We start from the raw sequence: 12,883 nt of genomic DNA, 5'->3' as shown, positions 1-12,883 counted from the left end.
TATCTTGTGTATGCCGTACCAATGTTTATGCTTGTGTTTTGTCTAGAGACCTTTTCTGCTTCTTAGGCCGTACAAGTATTGATTTTCCCATTGTCTTGACTGGTAAAGGACGATAATAAGTGTGTTCCATTGTCTAATTTTAGCTCTTCGCATCACCAAACAACTCTACACTATTAGCGTATATACAGAGGCTACAGCAAACGAGCGTGAAAAATTGCGTGAGCAAGTTGACATTTGACAATTTATAGAATTTTTAAATTTTTTTATAGAAAACTAGAACAGTCTTCATCTAATGTGACTGTACACTAGGGTTGGGTACCGAAACCCGGTTCCAATAGAGAACCGGTTCCGACGTAAACGGTAGTATCGAGACCGAATAAGAACGCAACTTTCGGTGCCTGATTTCGGTGCCGGACTTTTTCACCGCCCCCTATAAAACATCCCGCGGCACGAATGATCCAATAACAAAACATCTCCAGTTAACCAGCAGAGCATTCCTTTAGTTCGTTTGTTAAATAAGAGACGATCTAGCGTGAACGCACGTGCTCGCGTCTCAGATGAGTATGTGCGCGAGTTTGTGTGTGTGTGTGTGTGTGTGCTCGCGTCTCAGATGAGTATGTGCGCGAGTTTGTGTGTGTGTGTGTGTGTGTGCTCGCGTCTCAGATGAGTATGTGCGCGAGTTTGTGTGTGTGTGTGCTCGCATCTCAGATGAGTATGTGCGCGAGTTTGTGTGTGTGTGTGCTCGCGTCTCAGATGAGTATGTGCGCGAGTTTGTGTGTGTGTGCTCGCGTCTCAGATGAGTATGTGCGCGAGTTTGTGTGTGTGTGCGTGAGACTTTAGATGTGACGTTGTGCATTTCATATAGTTGGAGCATTCAGCAGTATACATGTATGTGTGAGTGTGACTACTTAGAATATGTGTATGCAAGCGTTTTATGTGTGCGTGAATGAAGTTCGATTTAAGCCCTAGACGGCGCCTCATAGCCTATCTATTAGTTCTGGTGAAATAAAAAAATATAGCCTAATGCACACAAAGTGTCCCTGCTTGATATACAACCACTGATGAGCATAATCGGTTTTAAAAAACAACAACAAACAAACAAACAAAAAACTTCGAATGTGGATTAGAACCCAAAACCTCTGACACTCTTGACTAAAGTTCAAGTTCAGCTGCAGTGTTCCTCTTAAGGGTAAGTCTAGTATTTTAATGCCAACTGCAAATCTTGCATATCAAGTATGAAGTATATTTATATGAGGCTATACTATGTGTGTTAAATATTTCTGCTCAGTGTCAGATATTTCTCTGTTTTGTAAAAGTCAATAATATTTAATACGTAATATAATATATATATATATATAATATATATAAATAATATGAGAAGACAACATTTTTATCTTAACTTAAGTGTTTTCGGCTACATCAATAGCCTTTTAAACGGCACAATTTTTAATTTAATCAGAAATCAGAAAATCTTTTTCAGAAAACACACACAGGTATTATTTTTTTGCTAAAGTGTGTGCGGTTTCGTTTTCTTAAGTACCGGTTTAAGAACCGTTTAGCACCGGAACCGTTTGAAAAATACCGAGTAGGTACTGGTATCGGATAAAACCCAACCAATACCCAACCCTACTGTACACCATTCAGAGGATTACTTATTTATGCGTAAAACTTTTAAATTTGCACTGCACTGCACTACTGAATGCACCTTTAAAAGCACTCAAAAAATCTACAATGTCATTTTTTAAAATTGTAATAAATAAAGAGAGATGCTTTTCAGCCACAGAGCATGTCATTGTGACATCTACCAACAGCCTCAATTGAACCTAAAATTGAAATAGTTATACATTCAGAGAATTTTACATAGTGACTTTTTCAGCCTAGGCTCATTGGGAAAATGTGCCAAAGTTATTGGTCCATCGCGTTTTAAAAACTGTACACCTACATTAAACCCTAAACCTACCTGATAAGAGTTTACAAAAGCAAATGTGACATAAAAACGCAATTGCTGAAGCAACCATGCCCTTTTAGCTTGATTCTAGTCGTCTTTGAGCTCTTTTGTCGTAACTCAAGAACAATTCTGTACCAGCTGAGCAACCGAGCAAGCTTAATATGTCAGAAAAGCCAAACATATGGAGCTGGTCAAGTGATGCCAACTCCAGAGTATTCGTTGACAAATCGTGCACTATGGTAAAAAGTGTTTTGAGGTCATAATATAATATTTTGCAAGGAGCTGCGTGAAAATAAGTCTATCATAATATACATTATGATGAATAAAATCATAATTTTGTATGAAAAGGATCAAATGAGCTTGCTGTTTTACTGCCTCCAGTGTTCATTTCTTTTGGAAACTGCAGCGGTATGTATTTGTCCAGGTACGTATTTTCCGTTTTGCGCAGCACTATAGAGTTGTATTGGTACATATTTTGCATTTTGCAGAAATGTTGCCTCAGGTACGTTTTTCCAATAAGCCTGTTTTGAATGAATGAATGAATGAGGCATTTATATAACGCTTTCATATACTACTGTACACCCAAAGTGCTTTACAATCCAGTCAGGATCAACTTGGATGATGCGACGGCAGCCACAGTACAACGGCGCCAGTGCGCTCTCCACACACCAGCTATAGGTGGAGAGGAAAGAGAGTGATAGAGCCAATTCAATGGAAGGGGATTATTAGGAGGCCATGATTGGTAAGGGCCATTGGATGTGTTGATTTAAAGGACAAGATCGGTATTTTACACTTAAAGCCCTGTTTTCAGATCGTTTCTGATGAAATAGAACGGTTAAGATTGAAATTTGGACACATGCTGCTGGCCCGAGAATTTTCGGTTTCTGTGGTAGCACCCCCCCACCTCCACAATGGCTGCATAGGTGCATTGGAACAATCCTTCCTTAAACGCATTAAACTGTCGTTTACTCAGACGTGAAACTCACCGAGTGGTCAGGGGTGTTCACTGATATGCTCACACAAAAATCGCTGCAAAAGATGCTTTCCAACAGGTTTTATCGTAGTTTTTGTCCAACTCCATTGACTTGTATTGGATGTGCTGTGAGGTACGGTATTACTCCGCCGCCGGAAACGGAAATGGGGTTGTTTGTGGGCTGGAGTGTCTATTATTCAAGCTCTCAACGGAAGACTGTACGGGTGTGAGGCGTATGGAAAAATAGGTCCACAATTTTACAAAGAATGGTAAAACACCTGTTGGAAAGCATCTTTTGCAGCGATTTTTGTGTGAGCATATCAGTGAACACCCCTGACCACTCGGTGAGTTTCACGTCTTTGTAAACGAAAGTTTAATGCGTTTTAGGAAGGATTGTTCCAGTGCACCTATGCAGCCATTGTGGAGGTGGGGGGGGTGCTACCACAGAAACCGAAAATTCTCGGGCCAGCAGCATGTGTCCAAATTTCAATCTTAACCGTTCTATTTCATCAGAAACAATCTGAAAACAGGGCTTTAAGTGTAAAATACCGAACTTGTCCTTTAACCCATTTAACCCAGCATTGAAAGCAATCTGAATACACCATAATAAATCACAATGGCTAACACCACGCATGCTGTTATAACACGGTGGCGTTAAATTCAAGGTCCCTAAAGCAGAATAAAACTCCTGCACATAAAACTCTAGTTGCCCTTGGTTACCCTACAAAGAGACAAACAACAACAACAATAAAAACAAACATATAAATGTTATCACATTCATTTCCTCAAAGCCTCAATCTCAACCTCAGCAAGACTCCAGCAACTGCTCTCCTAACTGCCCCTAGTAGACCCCCTAAATCACAGAGCTGACTTCTCCAATAGCTCTAACCCAATTGAAATCATTCCTCTCATGTCGGGGGATGTATAAGAGTGAGAATAGTAAGACATAACAGTAGTTATGAGTCTCTGTGTGCAAGGCCAACTCCCTTTTTGTAAATCTGTGATGTATAAATTGCTCCCTCTAGTGCTTAAGGGGGAAGAGCATTGCACCAAAGCCCAGCTGGCTTGTTCAGCCACTGAAAGTGTCATTAACTCTCTACCTTGACATCACCTCTAAGTTGTGCATCTACAGGTTCAGTACATTAGATTCCACACTCCACCTCACACTCTCTCAGTCAGCACACACACCGTCACCTCTGCCTCTCTCTAAACCATCTTCAAGTAGTGGACTTTCCAGGGCTTTTGACCAGAACAAAATCTCTCTAATCTCCTATTTCAGCAGAAAATTGGCTTCAGACTCTATTTACAATATTCCAGTATAAGACCAAGTTGCACTGCATAAATTCATTGAAGGTTGAATGTGATTAACAAAATGGTATTTGAACGTGGGAACTATTTTATTTGAAATTAAAGCTATTTAACTTAGCTGAAATTAGCTTCATTAAATGAAAAATAAAACTGCAAAAAATAACAACCATTTCAAGCAGGTTTTCCGAAAAACGCCATATGGCTGCTACTGGCCAAACAAACAAATAGTCCTGCCCCAAGCTCACACATTGGTTGAGCCAATGTTGCTGTATCGGCTGGTCAGGATACTCAAACAAACTGAACAGTGTTTGACAGCACTACAGAGCCACAGTGTTTACACTTTTCAGGAAAATCAATCAGCTGCATGAATGACTTATTTATTGTCTCTTCATATTAAATTAGGTATATGAGAAAGTATTTAACATGACACATTCCAGCTTATAATTTAAAATAATTATAAAATAAGTAACTTATATAATAAGTTTGTTCACACTTTATATATGTTCTAACATTAAATACCTACAAAATGGACTTACTGTGTAGCTATGTTCTGGAAAATTCCCACATTTACTGCTAATGAGTTTGAGGTATGTTTAGAGTTATGGTAGGGGTTAAGTATATTGTAACAAATGGCAAGTACATAGTAGTTATAATATTAATATTATAATTAATCATTTATATATATATATATATATAATGGATACTATTATTTACCAGTAAATAATGGCCTGTTTTTTTTATTATTATTATTTACTGTAGGAATAATGCATGTAACCACATCCATGTGCATTAGGAACGAGTGCATCTACGGGTGGAATATGACGAGGTCGCCAATGTTATAGCTGCGATTTAGAGGAGTCTTTATCGTGACTCCTTCAGCTTGAAAGGTCATCATTTTAAGACGTCCTTGCGCCGATCTAATTTATTCACCGGTATCTTCTCCCCTTTCACTTCATTCTCACCTCTCTGCGCTCATTTCTCCATTCCTCTTTCTCTATCTCCCTCCTAACCCATTTTATACTTTCCCTTGGCTTGTTTACTCCTAGATTAGAAGACTATTTTAAGGTCTCCCTGCAGCCCATATTTAAATCTATGACTGCATACTGTATGTGCCGCCTAGTTCCCCTGGCACTCATTAAATCTGAGGTCAATTCTATGCAGCCCTGGGTTTAAGCCTTAAGATGTAAAAATGAGCAATCGATGGTGGAAATGATGACCGATTTCTCAGGATAGAAGCAAGAAATTCCCACTCTGTTAAGCACAGCCACGAGCAAACTGAAGACTAAGAGCTCCCCTATATTAATATTAGAGACTGTATGACTGTAAAGCAGCACAGTATTTTGTGTCACGGTTGCTTGGCCAGTGTTTTTGTGGACTGTTGAAACCCATGTTCAGTGCTGAGACAGACGGCTCCACTAACTGCTGTCACTGCTGCTCTTGTCAAAGCACACGGGACAGCGGTCCTGCAGACATTAGCAATGGCCATATCTCTGAGGATGGCAGCATGTGTTATGAAACGGCATGATGTGGAACTGTCATTGCCATCTGAATTCATTACTGAAAAATCTTTTTCATTAACACATTGGATGATAAAGCACGTCTAACACATCGCTCGCGCATTAACAGGTGTCAGTCTGGTTGACAGAACAGTGTGTTTGTGCACTGCCGTCAGTATGGTCCTTGGGTCCAGGTGATTCTCAAGTTCTCATACACACATATTCATGCACCTATAATCTAAACTATTTAGAAATGAAAGATATTTGATCTTAGGAACTCCAAAATGGTGCCTCGTCATCACATTGGCAGAACCTTCTGGAGAACCTCTAGGCCCAATTTTAAAGGTAAGTTCTCTGGGGAGTTTGCAAAATTGAGAACTCTAAAGACCATAAACGGTTCATCCAGTAAGCTCATTATTAGGAAAGGATATTTGGTGAACCTTTAAATGACTTCTTTGAGTGTGGCACTATGAAGAACCCAAAGTATATATATATTTTTTCACATTTACAGTGAGGGAAAAAGCTACTTACCATCAGGGTTGGCACAGATGAAGACCCGGACGCTCCTGCCCGTGGGGACATGGAACGGTGGGAGTGCAAGGACGTTCCCACTAATGGCTGCCTTACGCAGAGCAGATTCACGGGGACAGGGCTGCCTGCTGCCCACTACGGACGGCCACATGGGTGGCGACTTCCAGCGAGGCTGCAAACAGAATTTAACAACTTTAGAAATCCAGGACTGGAATGGATGGATGGTTGCGTATGTACACACAATTTGGTGGAATTTCTTTAAGACTGAGAATGTGGTCACATTTGCAAAAAAATTCCAATATTGTCAATAGTGTCATGAATTATAAAGCACAGTTGGCACTTTAAACCCGAGCACATTTCTGTTGCCATTGTGATGAATCTGAGTAACCAACTTGAACTAGTTACAAAATCAATATGGAGAAATCTTTGAGGTTCACATGAAATGCCGGATCGTGTGGATTCCTATTAAAATGACTGGGTTTCGCCTGTGGAAATCTGCTGAACAGTGGTAAACATGACCGCACCTTGACAAACAAGCACCAGTTTCTATTCAGAAGCAGTTTGCATTTGAATTTACACCGCAAAACTTACAGCGACCAGTGCAGTCCGATTCCTGTAAAAATTACCCTGATACAGTTATTTTAAGTTTATCAAAAATATAAAGCATGGCCAGACTCCCCAAACAATGAATCTTATGAGCTGCTTTGTTTTAATTAATAAAAAAATTACATTCACAGTCAAGTGTTTGGGATTAACAAACATGTATTAACGGGTGTGACTGTATAAACAAATTACTTATGTCAAGTGTCTTTTCAATTCTCTATTTTCGTAACCATAGTGACAGTGGCTGAATTCGGAACAGCATAGGCTACTAGATTTGACAGATGAACTGGCATCTAGATTGGATTCGTTTATTAAATGTTGAGTAAGATTTTCTATGGCTCATAAGATTTTCTAGATGTTTTAATCTTTTAAATAATCCATGTTGTGCAAGATTTTCAAGCATACTAAAGGCTATCGCAGAAATTGTAAGAGTCGTCTGTTAGAATGCTATTTGACTAAAGATGGTGGCGTCCATAACAAGTAAATAGTTTAACACTATTAAACAACCTTATTTAATAAATGAGTAAATACCCGTCAGGCGTCACTTGTAGCCTAGTGAATGAAGTTCACGGTTCCGCACAAGTTTACTTGATTGTCAGTTGTTAAAATTAAAGGGAGACAGTTTGGTATTAAAATGAGGTTGTCACTGTTGTTAATCACTGAACGGATGTGTAAAAGTAAGCGTATTTAGCATTCTCTTAACGATTTACAACCTTATCTGTAGCTGTGTGAACGTGGACAAAACACAGCGGTCAGTGTAATGCGATTCCCGAACAAATGAGCCGGTGTTACACCTTATTCTAGCTGTGACCCATCAAAATTCTGTGACCGTAGTAGGCGTTATACGGTAGGGTATGGTCAAAGCGTCAAAACGCTTGATTGCGTTCCAATGTGCTCTTGTCTTTTTCCAGCTCGTTTTTAGAACGCTGTCAAGTTGAAAGAAATTCCCCCAAATGTTGTAGACTTAATTTATTTAAAGATAGACATTATGAGTTTTGTTAGCTGTATGAATTTGAATGAATGAATGCATGAATGAATGAAATGGCATTTGTATCTTACTTAGTTAATTGCATTTTACTAAGTAACTGTAGTTAGGGCCACTTATTTGATAAAGGTATAAGCAAATTAAAAGTCTGTGTAAACGTTCTTTTTAATTCCTATATTACCTATAGAAATGCAACATACTGATGAGTGCAATCAAAAATCGGATTTTTCTTTATTAGCCTACTAAGAGGAAGAGCCGTCAAGGAAACTGAATCGTTAAAAGGAATCAGAATCGCATCCAGAATCGATTCCCATTTCTAATTAATTGTAAATGACTTATGTTTGAGCAATGCCTGCTATTGCCTTTGTAAGAAGGCACACTAGAGCATGTAGCCTATACTTTCTCACTTTATCATTATAAAGTGTTAATTTCAGTGTGTTATTTTCAGTGTTAATGATGTAGCAAAAAAAAAAAAAAAAAAAAAAAAAAAAACGCGTAAACGCGTAAACGCACCCGGTCACGAACTGCATCTCCGCACAAATGGAACGAACAATCGATAAATGTCTGTCTCAGCAAACAACGAATCTTAATCCTTGTTTCTAAGAGTTGAAGATAGATTTGTCTTAGTCGCGTTTCATGCCTTAACATTACACCTGAAACGCATCCGAAGACGATAAAGTTGCGCGTTAATCGTACAGTAAAGCCAATGCCAAACAAAATAAACTCAGCCGCGCTTCAACACACACCGAATGCAGGCAGCATGCTTGCACAGTAACACACTTGAAGTGCTTACGTTCATCCTCTTCATCCTGAAGCCGTGTCACACAATATCCGAGCAGGTATCCACGGAAATCAGTGGAGACGGCGATACAAACGCCCATTCAATATTTTTGACCGAAAATCAGTCCCAGGGGACCAGGAGAGTGACGGTCGCTGGCCAAACCCCGGCGGTCCGCATCCTCCTCGTGCCGTGTCTTATAAAGCTCCGCGCACAGCGTTTTCTGTCCGCAGTGCTTGAGGAAAACACAAGTGAGGTGACAGAGATGAGAGTAGAGGGATATTCCTCTCATCGCCAGCTGTCTCTTAATGCGCAGCGGCGAGCAGGAGTACGAGAGGAGGAGGAGGAGCGCTCTGAATTCATTATCAATAAATGCTTCTCTTTCGCAGCGCGCTGGAAGTTTAAGTGAATTTAATTAAACGTAATTGATTGGACTGCATTGCTGCTCGCGCTCGGGGAAATGCTCAAACCTCGCCTATTTTCTTCGCAAAGATGGACCAAAGAATGCAATTGTTTCGGCTATTGCAGAAATAACAAGTGCTACATTTTTTTTCTTCTTTTTTTCCTTTTTTAAAAATTTATAAAACAAACATGTTCTCGTAGATTACAGACTGAGAAAATAGCATAAAAAAAGACAGCAACATTTCTCGTCTCCCATCCTTGTCAGGTCTGCTGGCTGGTTTTAGACGGTTTCTGACCACTTTTCAGCTGGTCAGACTGGAAGACCAGCTTAAACCAGACAAGAAAAGCAGTTTAGGCAGTATATATAATGCGCTCTGTTCTTAGGCACATTTCAAATATCACGCAGAACAGAGATTGCAGCCCGATGGAGATTTATCTTGAGGTTAACCTGGACAAGTCCGCTGCTGACAGCAAGCAGATGTTATCAACTTCCAGAGAAAAAGCTTAAAATTGCATGAATGCCTTGGTTAGTCATGACATTCAAAGTATTCAAAGCTACAGAAAGTCTATCTATCTATCTATCTATCTATCTATCTATCTATCTATCTATCTATCTATCTATCTATCTATCTATCTATCTATCTATCTATCTATCTATCTATCTATCTATCTATCTATCTATCTATCTATCTCTGCAAAATCTGTAAAAAGGCATTTCATATGGCTTCAAACCTATAAAATAGAACAAGCGCGTTTCATCAAACACATGGTTATTAAATCAAACATTAGTTTAGTTACAGTTTTTTACGATTGCTATGACAGATTTTTCAGTACTTTTAACAATTTTCCAAAACTCTTAACACAGTTAGCACTACATCTGTCTGTGTAAGCTATACTATTAACACATTTCTTGTTGCTTTAACACAAAATGCATATAATTAACACAAATTTAAAATGCTTGAACTTCTTTTACACACAAGCTCAAACAAGACCAAAACAATGGATTTTTACTGCCAAATTTATCAATGCTTTAACACTGTATGTCAGAACAGATAACACCATGTTCTAAACCTAACCTTACAGGCTAAAGTCAAGGTAAACAGCTGTTTATATTGTGAATTGAAACACAAATATATCCCCTGTATTTTATTCTATTCTTACTGAGAAACAGCTGATTGAATTATGCAAATAATTAGAAGATGACTCTTTTTTATTTTTTATTTTTTTATTTTATTCTGGTGCTTTTTCTGTTCGCATATTTTGTATTTTCACATTATTCCATTGCTAGTGAGAAACAGCTGATTGAAGTTATGCAAATATGGGACAATGTGGCATTCCACCATTCCCGTCTAGTCACATCCTGCTGGTTTGACGCCCATCAGAGGATGATGTCCGTTTTCCTTGCCCCTTACTTCCCTTTCCTCAACTCCATTGAGGAGTTTTCTCAGCCTGGAGATGAAAGGTTTTTGACCATAGTCCACAGGACCAAATGTCCCTCCTGTATGCAAAAGATGCTGCATACCAAGACATCACAGCTGAACACTGCCAGGGGTGGATAAGGCATGTTACTGTAAAAGATTCTTCCCAAGATGCCTTGCCAGGGAAGATATCAGGTATGATGTGGATGAGAACATGTGGACAAATGCAGAAGACCGGGCAGATTAGAAGATGGCCTTTTCTGTTTGTATATTTTGTATTTTCACATACAGTAATACTGTAAATGGCAGCTATATTGCATATTTTTGTTATCTTGCAGAAATGTCCTGTTGCAAATAAAGCCGTTACTGCAGCAATTCTGTCTCTGTCTTCTTTTTTCATAAACCATACATTCTATAAAGCTACTCTAAGAAGGGTCATTTATTTTGTTGTATTGAATTTCTGCTGCAAAAAACAACAACAAAATGCAAATGCATACATTACAAACAAAACCAAAATGTAGAGACTTCAAAAACAAACAAAAAAAAAAACTGCAGTGCAAAACACAATCTATGATCAATACATTATACTGTATATTGTATAAGGGCAGACCTGACACATATAAAATAATGCAGTTTCTGTAATTTCAGCTGATGATAGTGGTTTTTTTTGTTTGTTTTTTTGTCATTGTGTTATGATTGACTAAATGTTGCTGTTGGAAGAGAACATGTGTTAGTGTTTTGAATAATTATTTGATTTTGAAACATGCTTGCAGTGTTTTGTTTGACATAGTGTATTGTGTTAGTGTATTATTGTATTTTGAAAATTAGTTTTGGAGTTTAGTTTACAATGTGTGATTTTGAGCATGAAATTAACCGTTTTGCCAAATGTGTGTTTTAGGTGTGTTAGTGCGTTAAGAGTTTAGGAAACTTGTTAAATGTATTGAAAAAACTGTCATAGCGATTGTAAAAAACTGTAATATATATTATTAGTTAAAATAAGTAACTTACTGTTCTCAACGATTGCTGTGCTGTTTCCTCTCTGGGTCCTGTTAACACTGTGCTCTAATATAAAGGGCTAGACCCTCTGCGTGAGGCGCACATGAACACTGCGAAAAGAAAGGTGCTGAATCTGGCAACCAGCAGTGGCTTAACCTTTCTTTCCTTCCCTCTTCCGGTAAAGCTGTAATCCCTCCAAGGCGGAAGGAACTGCCCTCTTCTGATTCCAGTTCGGTTTTGCAGCCCCTCTCGTAGTGGAGTTGGCCATGTTTGGGTGGTTAGAGCTGATCACAGAGCAGTGCGAAAGATCCTAACCTCTCACATACCGAGCAGTGTGAAGCTAATGTGGTGGGGTTTTGTTTAAACAGTCCCAGCATGCCATGGGCAATTAGGGAAAGTGAAGTGTTGACACACACAACATTTTTATATGGATCCCACTGAATGATTGCAAAACATGCTGAAAACACTGCTTTGAGGTTTTGTAGTAACAGCACAAGTTGAGCTTCTGCAATAATGTGGATGTATCATTATGCATCATTACAGAAGCAGCCATGCAAAGAGAACAACTCTATAGGGACAATGCGGTCCTTTTGAATTATGGTTATCTAATCAGACTCAATGCTTTTTTGAGAATGCCACACCAATGCATTACAGCTTTTGAGAGTGAATATGTTTGTTTGTTTGCAAAAATGCAAATTTCTTGTGAATGGAGATATAATTTGTACATAAAACATGTGCAATGAGCTTTACAGAGCGACAAGCAAGCGATAGCATTAGTAGGGTTATGTCTATGTCTATATGTGTGTGCGCACACATGCATGTTTGTGCATTCATCCTTGTATACCGACATTGTCACCAGAGACACCCACTAGCCAATGAGACCCATAAATCAAAGCCCAACTTCCTTTCTTTTTCTCATGCCCGTCCTTTGTCTGCTCAAAAGCACCCTATACAGCTGCTATACCACCAGCACATCCTCGCCTCAAGATAACCCCTCTACAGATCGATACCCTCAATCCCCAGACAAATGCATGCACAGCTTCCATAGCAAGCCAGAAAGAGGCTTTGTCTCCCTCTCTGAATCCATTGAGTGTGAGAACATTTTGCCCCAGTCTGAGATTTTAAGAGAGTCAAGGTGAAAGTGTGTGACCAAAGAGAAAGTGTCCGAGGATTTGTGCTGAAAAGACTTTCATTGATGGATGACCCATTGACACTTTAGCAATTTAGGAGAGAGTTTAACTGAGTGGAATAGATTTTGGCATGAAATACATTTGCCGGCCGAGTTGAGAAAGCTAATATGTGTGGACAAAAGTATTCAGAGTCAGACTGATGTAATTTCTGGTCATGTTTGTGAAGTATTGGGGGTGTTTCATAATTCAGTTTTCTTGTTATGCTGGAGTATTGAGCCACTTTGTCTCCTGTTGTATAAAGGCATTAAGTGTCAT

The 12,883-nt window shown here is 39.0% G+C and overlaps 1 protein-coding gene and 1 long non-coding RNA gene across 3 annotated transcripts in view; one reads left to right on the top strand and one right to left on the bottom strand.

Moving 5' to 3' along the window:
• The window catches only part of nwd2 (NACHT and WD repeat domain containing 2), an 82,275-nt gene extending 70,728 nt beyond the window's left edge, over positions 1-11,547 (bottom strand). Inside the window, exons 1-2 of one of the 2 annotated variants that reach the window (XM_082151307.1) lie at positions 11,451-11,547; positions 6,257-6,428 (exon numbers count right to left, since the gene is read on the bottom strand). In XM_082151307.1, the coding sequence (XP_082007433.1) occupies positions 6,257-6,407 (151 nt within the window). In that variant the 5' untranslated portion in view covers positions 6,408-6,428; positions 11,451-11,547. Of the gene's footprint in view, positions 1-6,256; positions 6,429-8,637; positions 8,850-11,450 lie in introns of those variants that run through there. The other variant, XM_082151306.1, reaches the window with a different exon arrangement.
• Positions 2,722-3,486, top strand: LOC309493437. The gene is made up of 2 exons (XR_014203933.1): positions 2,722-3,232; positions 3,294-3,486. It is a non-coding gene; the product is annotated as an uncharacterized lncRNA (long non-coding RNA).
• Positions 11,548-12,883: the final 1,336 nt, after the last annotated feature.

The sequence above is a fragment of the Leuciscus leuciscus genome, assembly GCF_965113295.1.
Source record: "Leuciscus leuciscus genome assembly, chromosome: 2".
Classification (NCBI taxonomy): Eukaryota; Metazoa; Chordata; class Actinopteri; order Cypriniformes; family Leuciscidae; genus Leuciscus; species Leuciscus leuciscus.
Note: the sequence above shows the minus strand (reverse complement) of the source record. Positions and strands in the feature narration are given on the sequence as shown.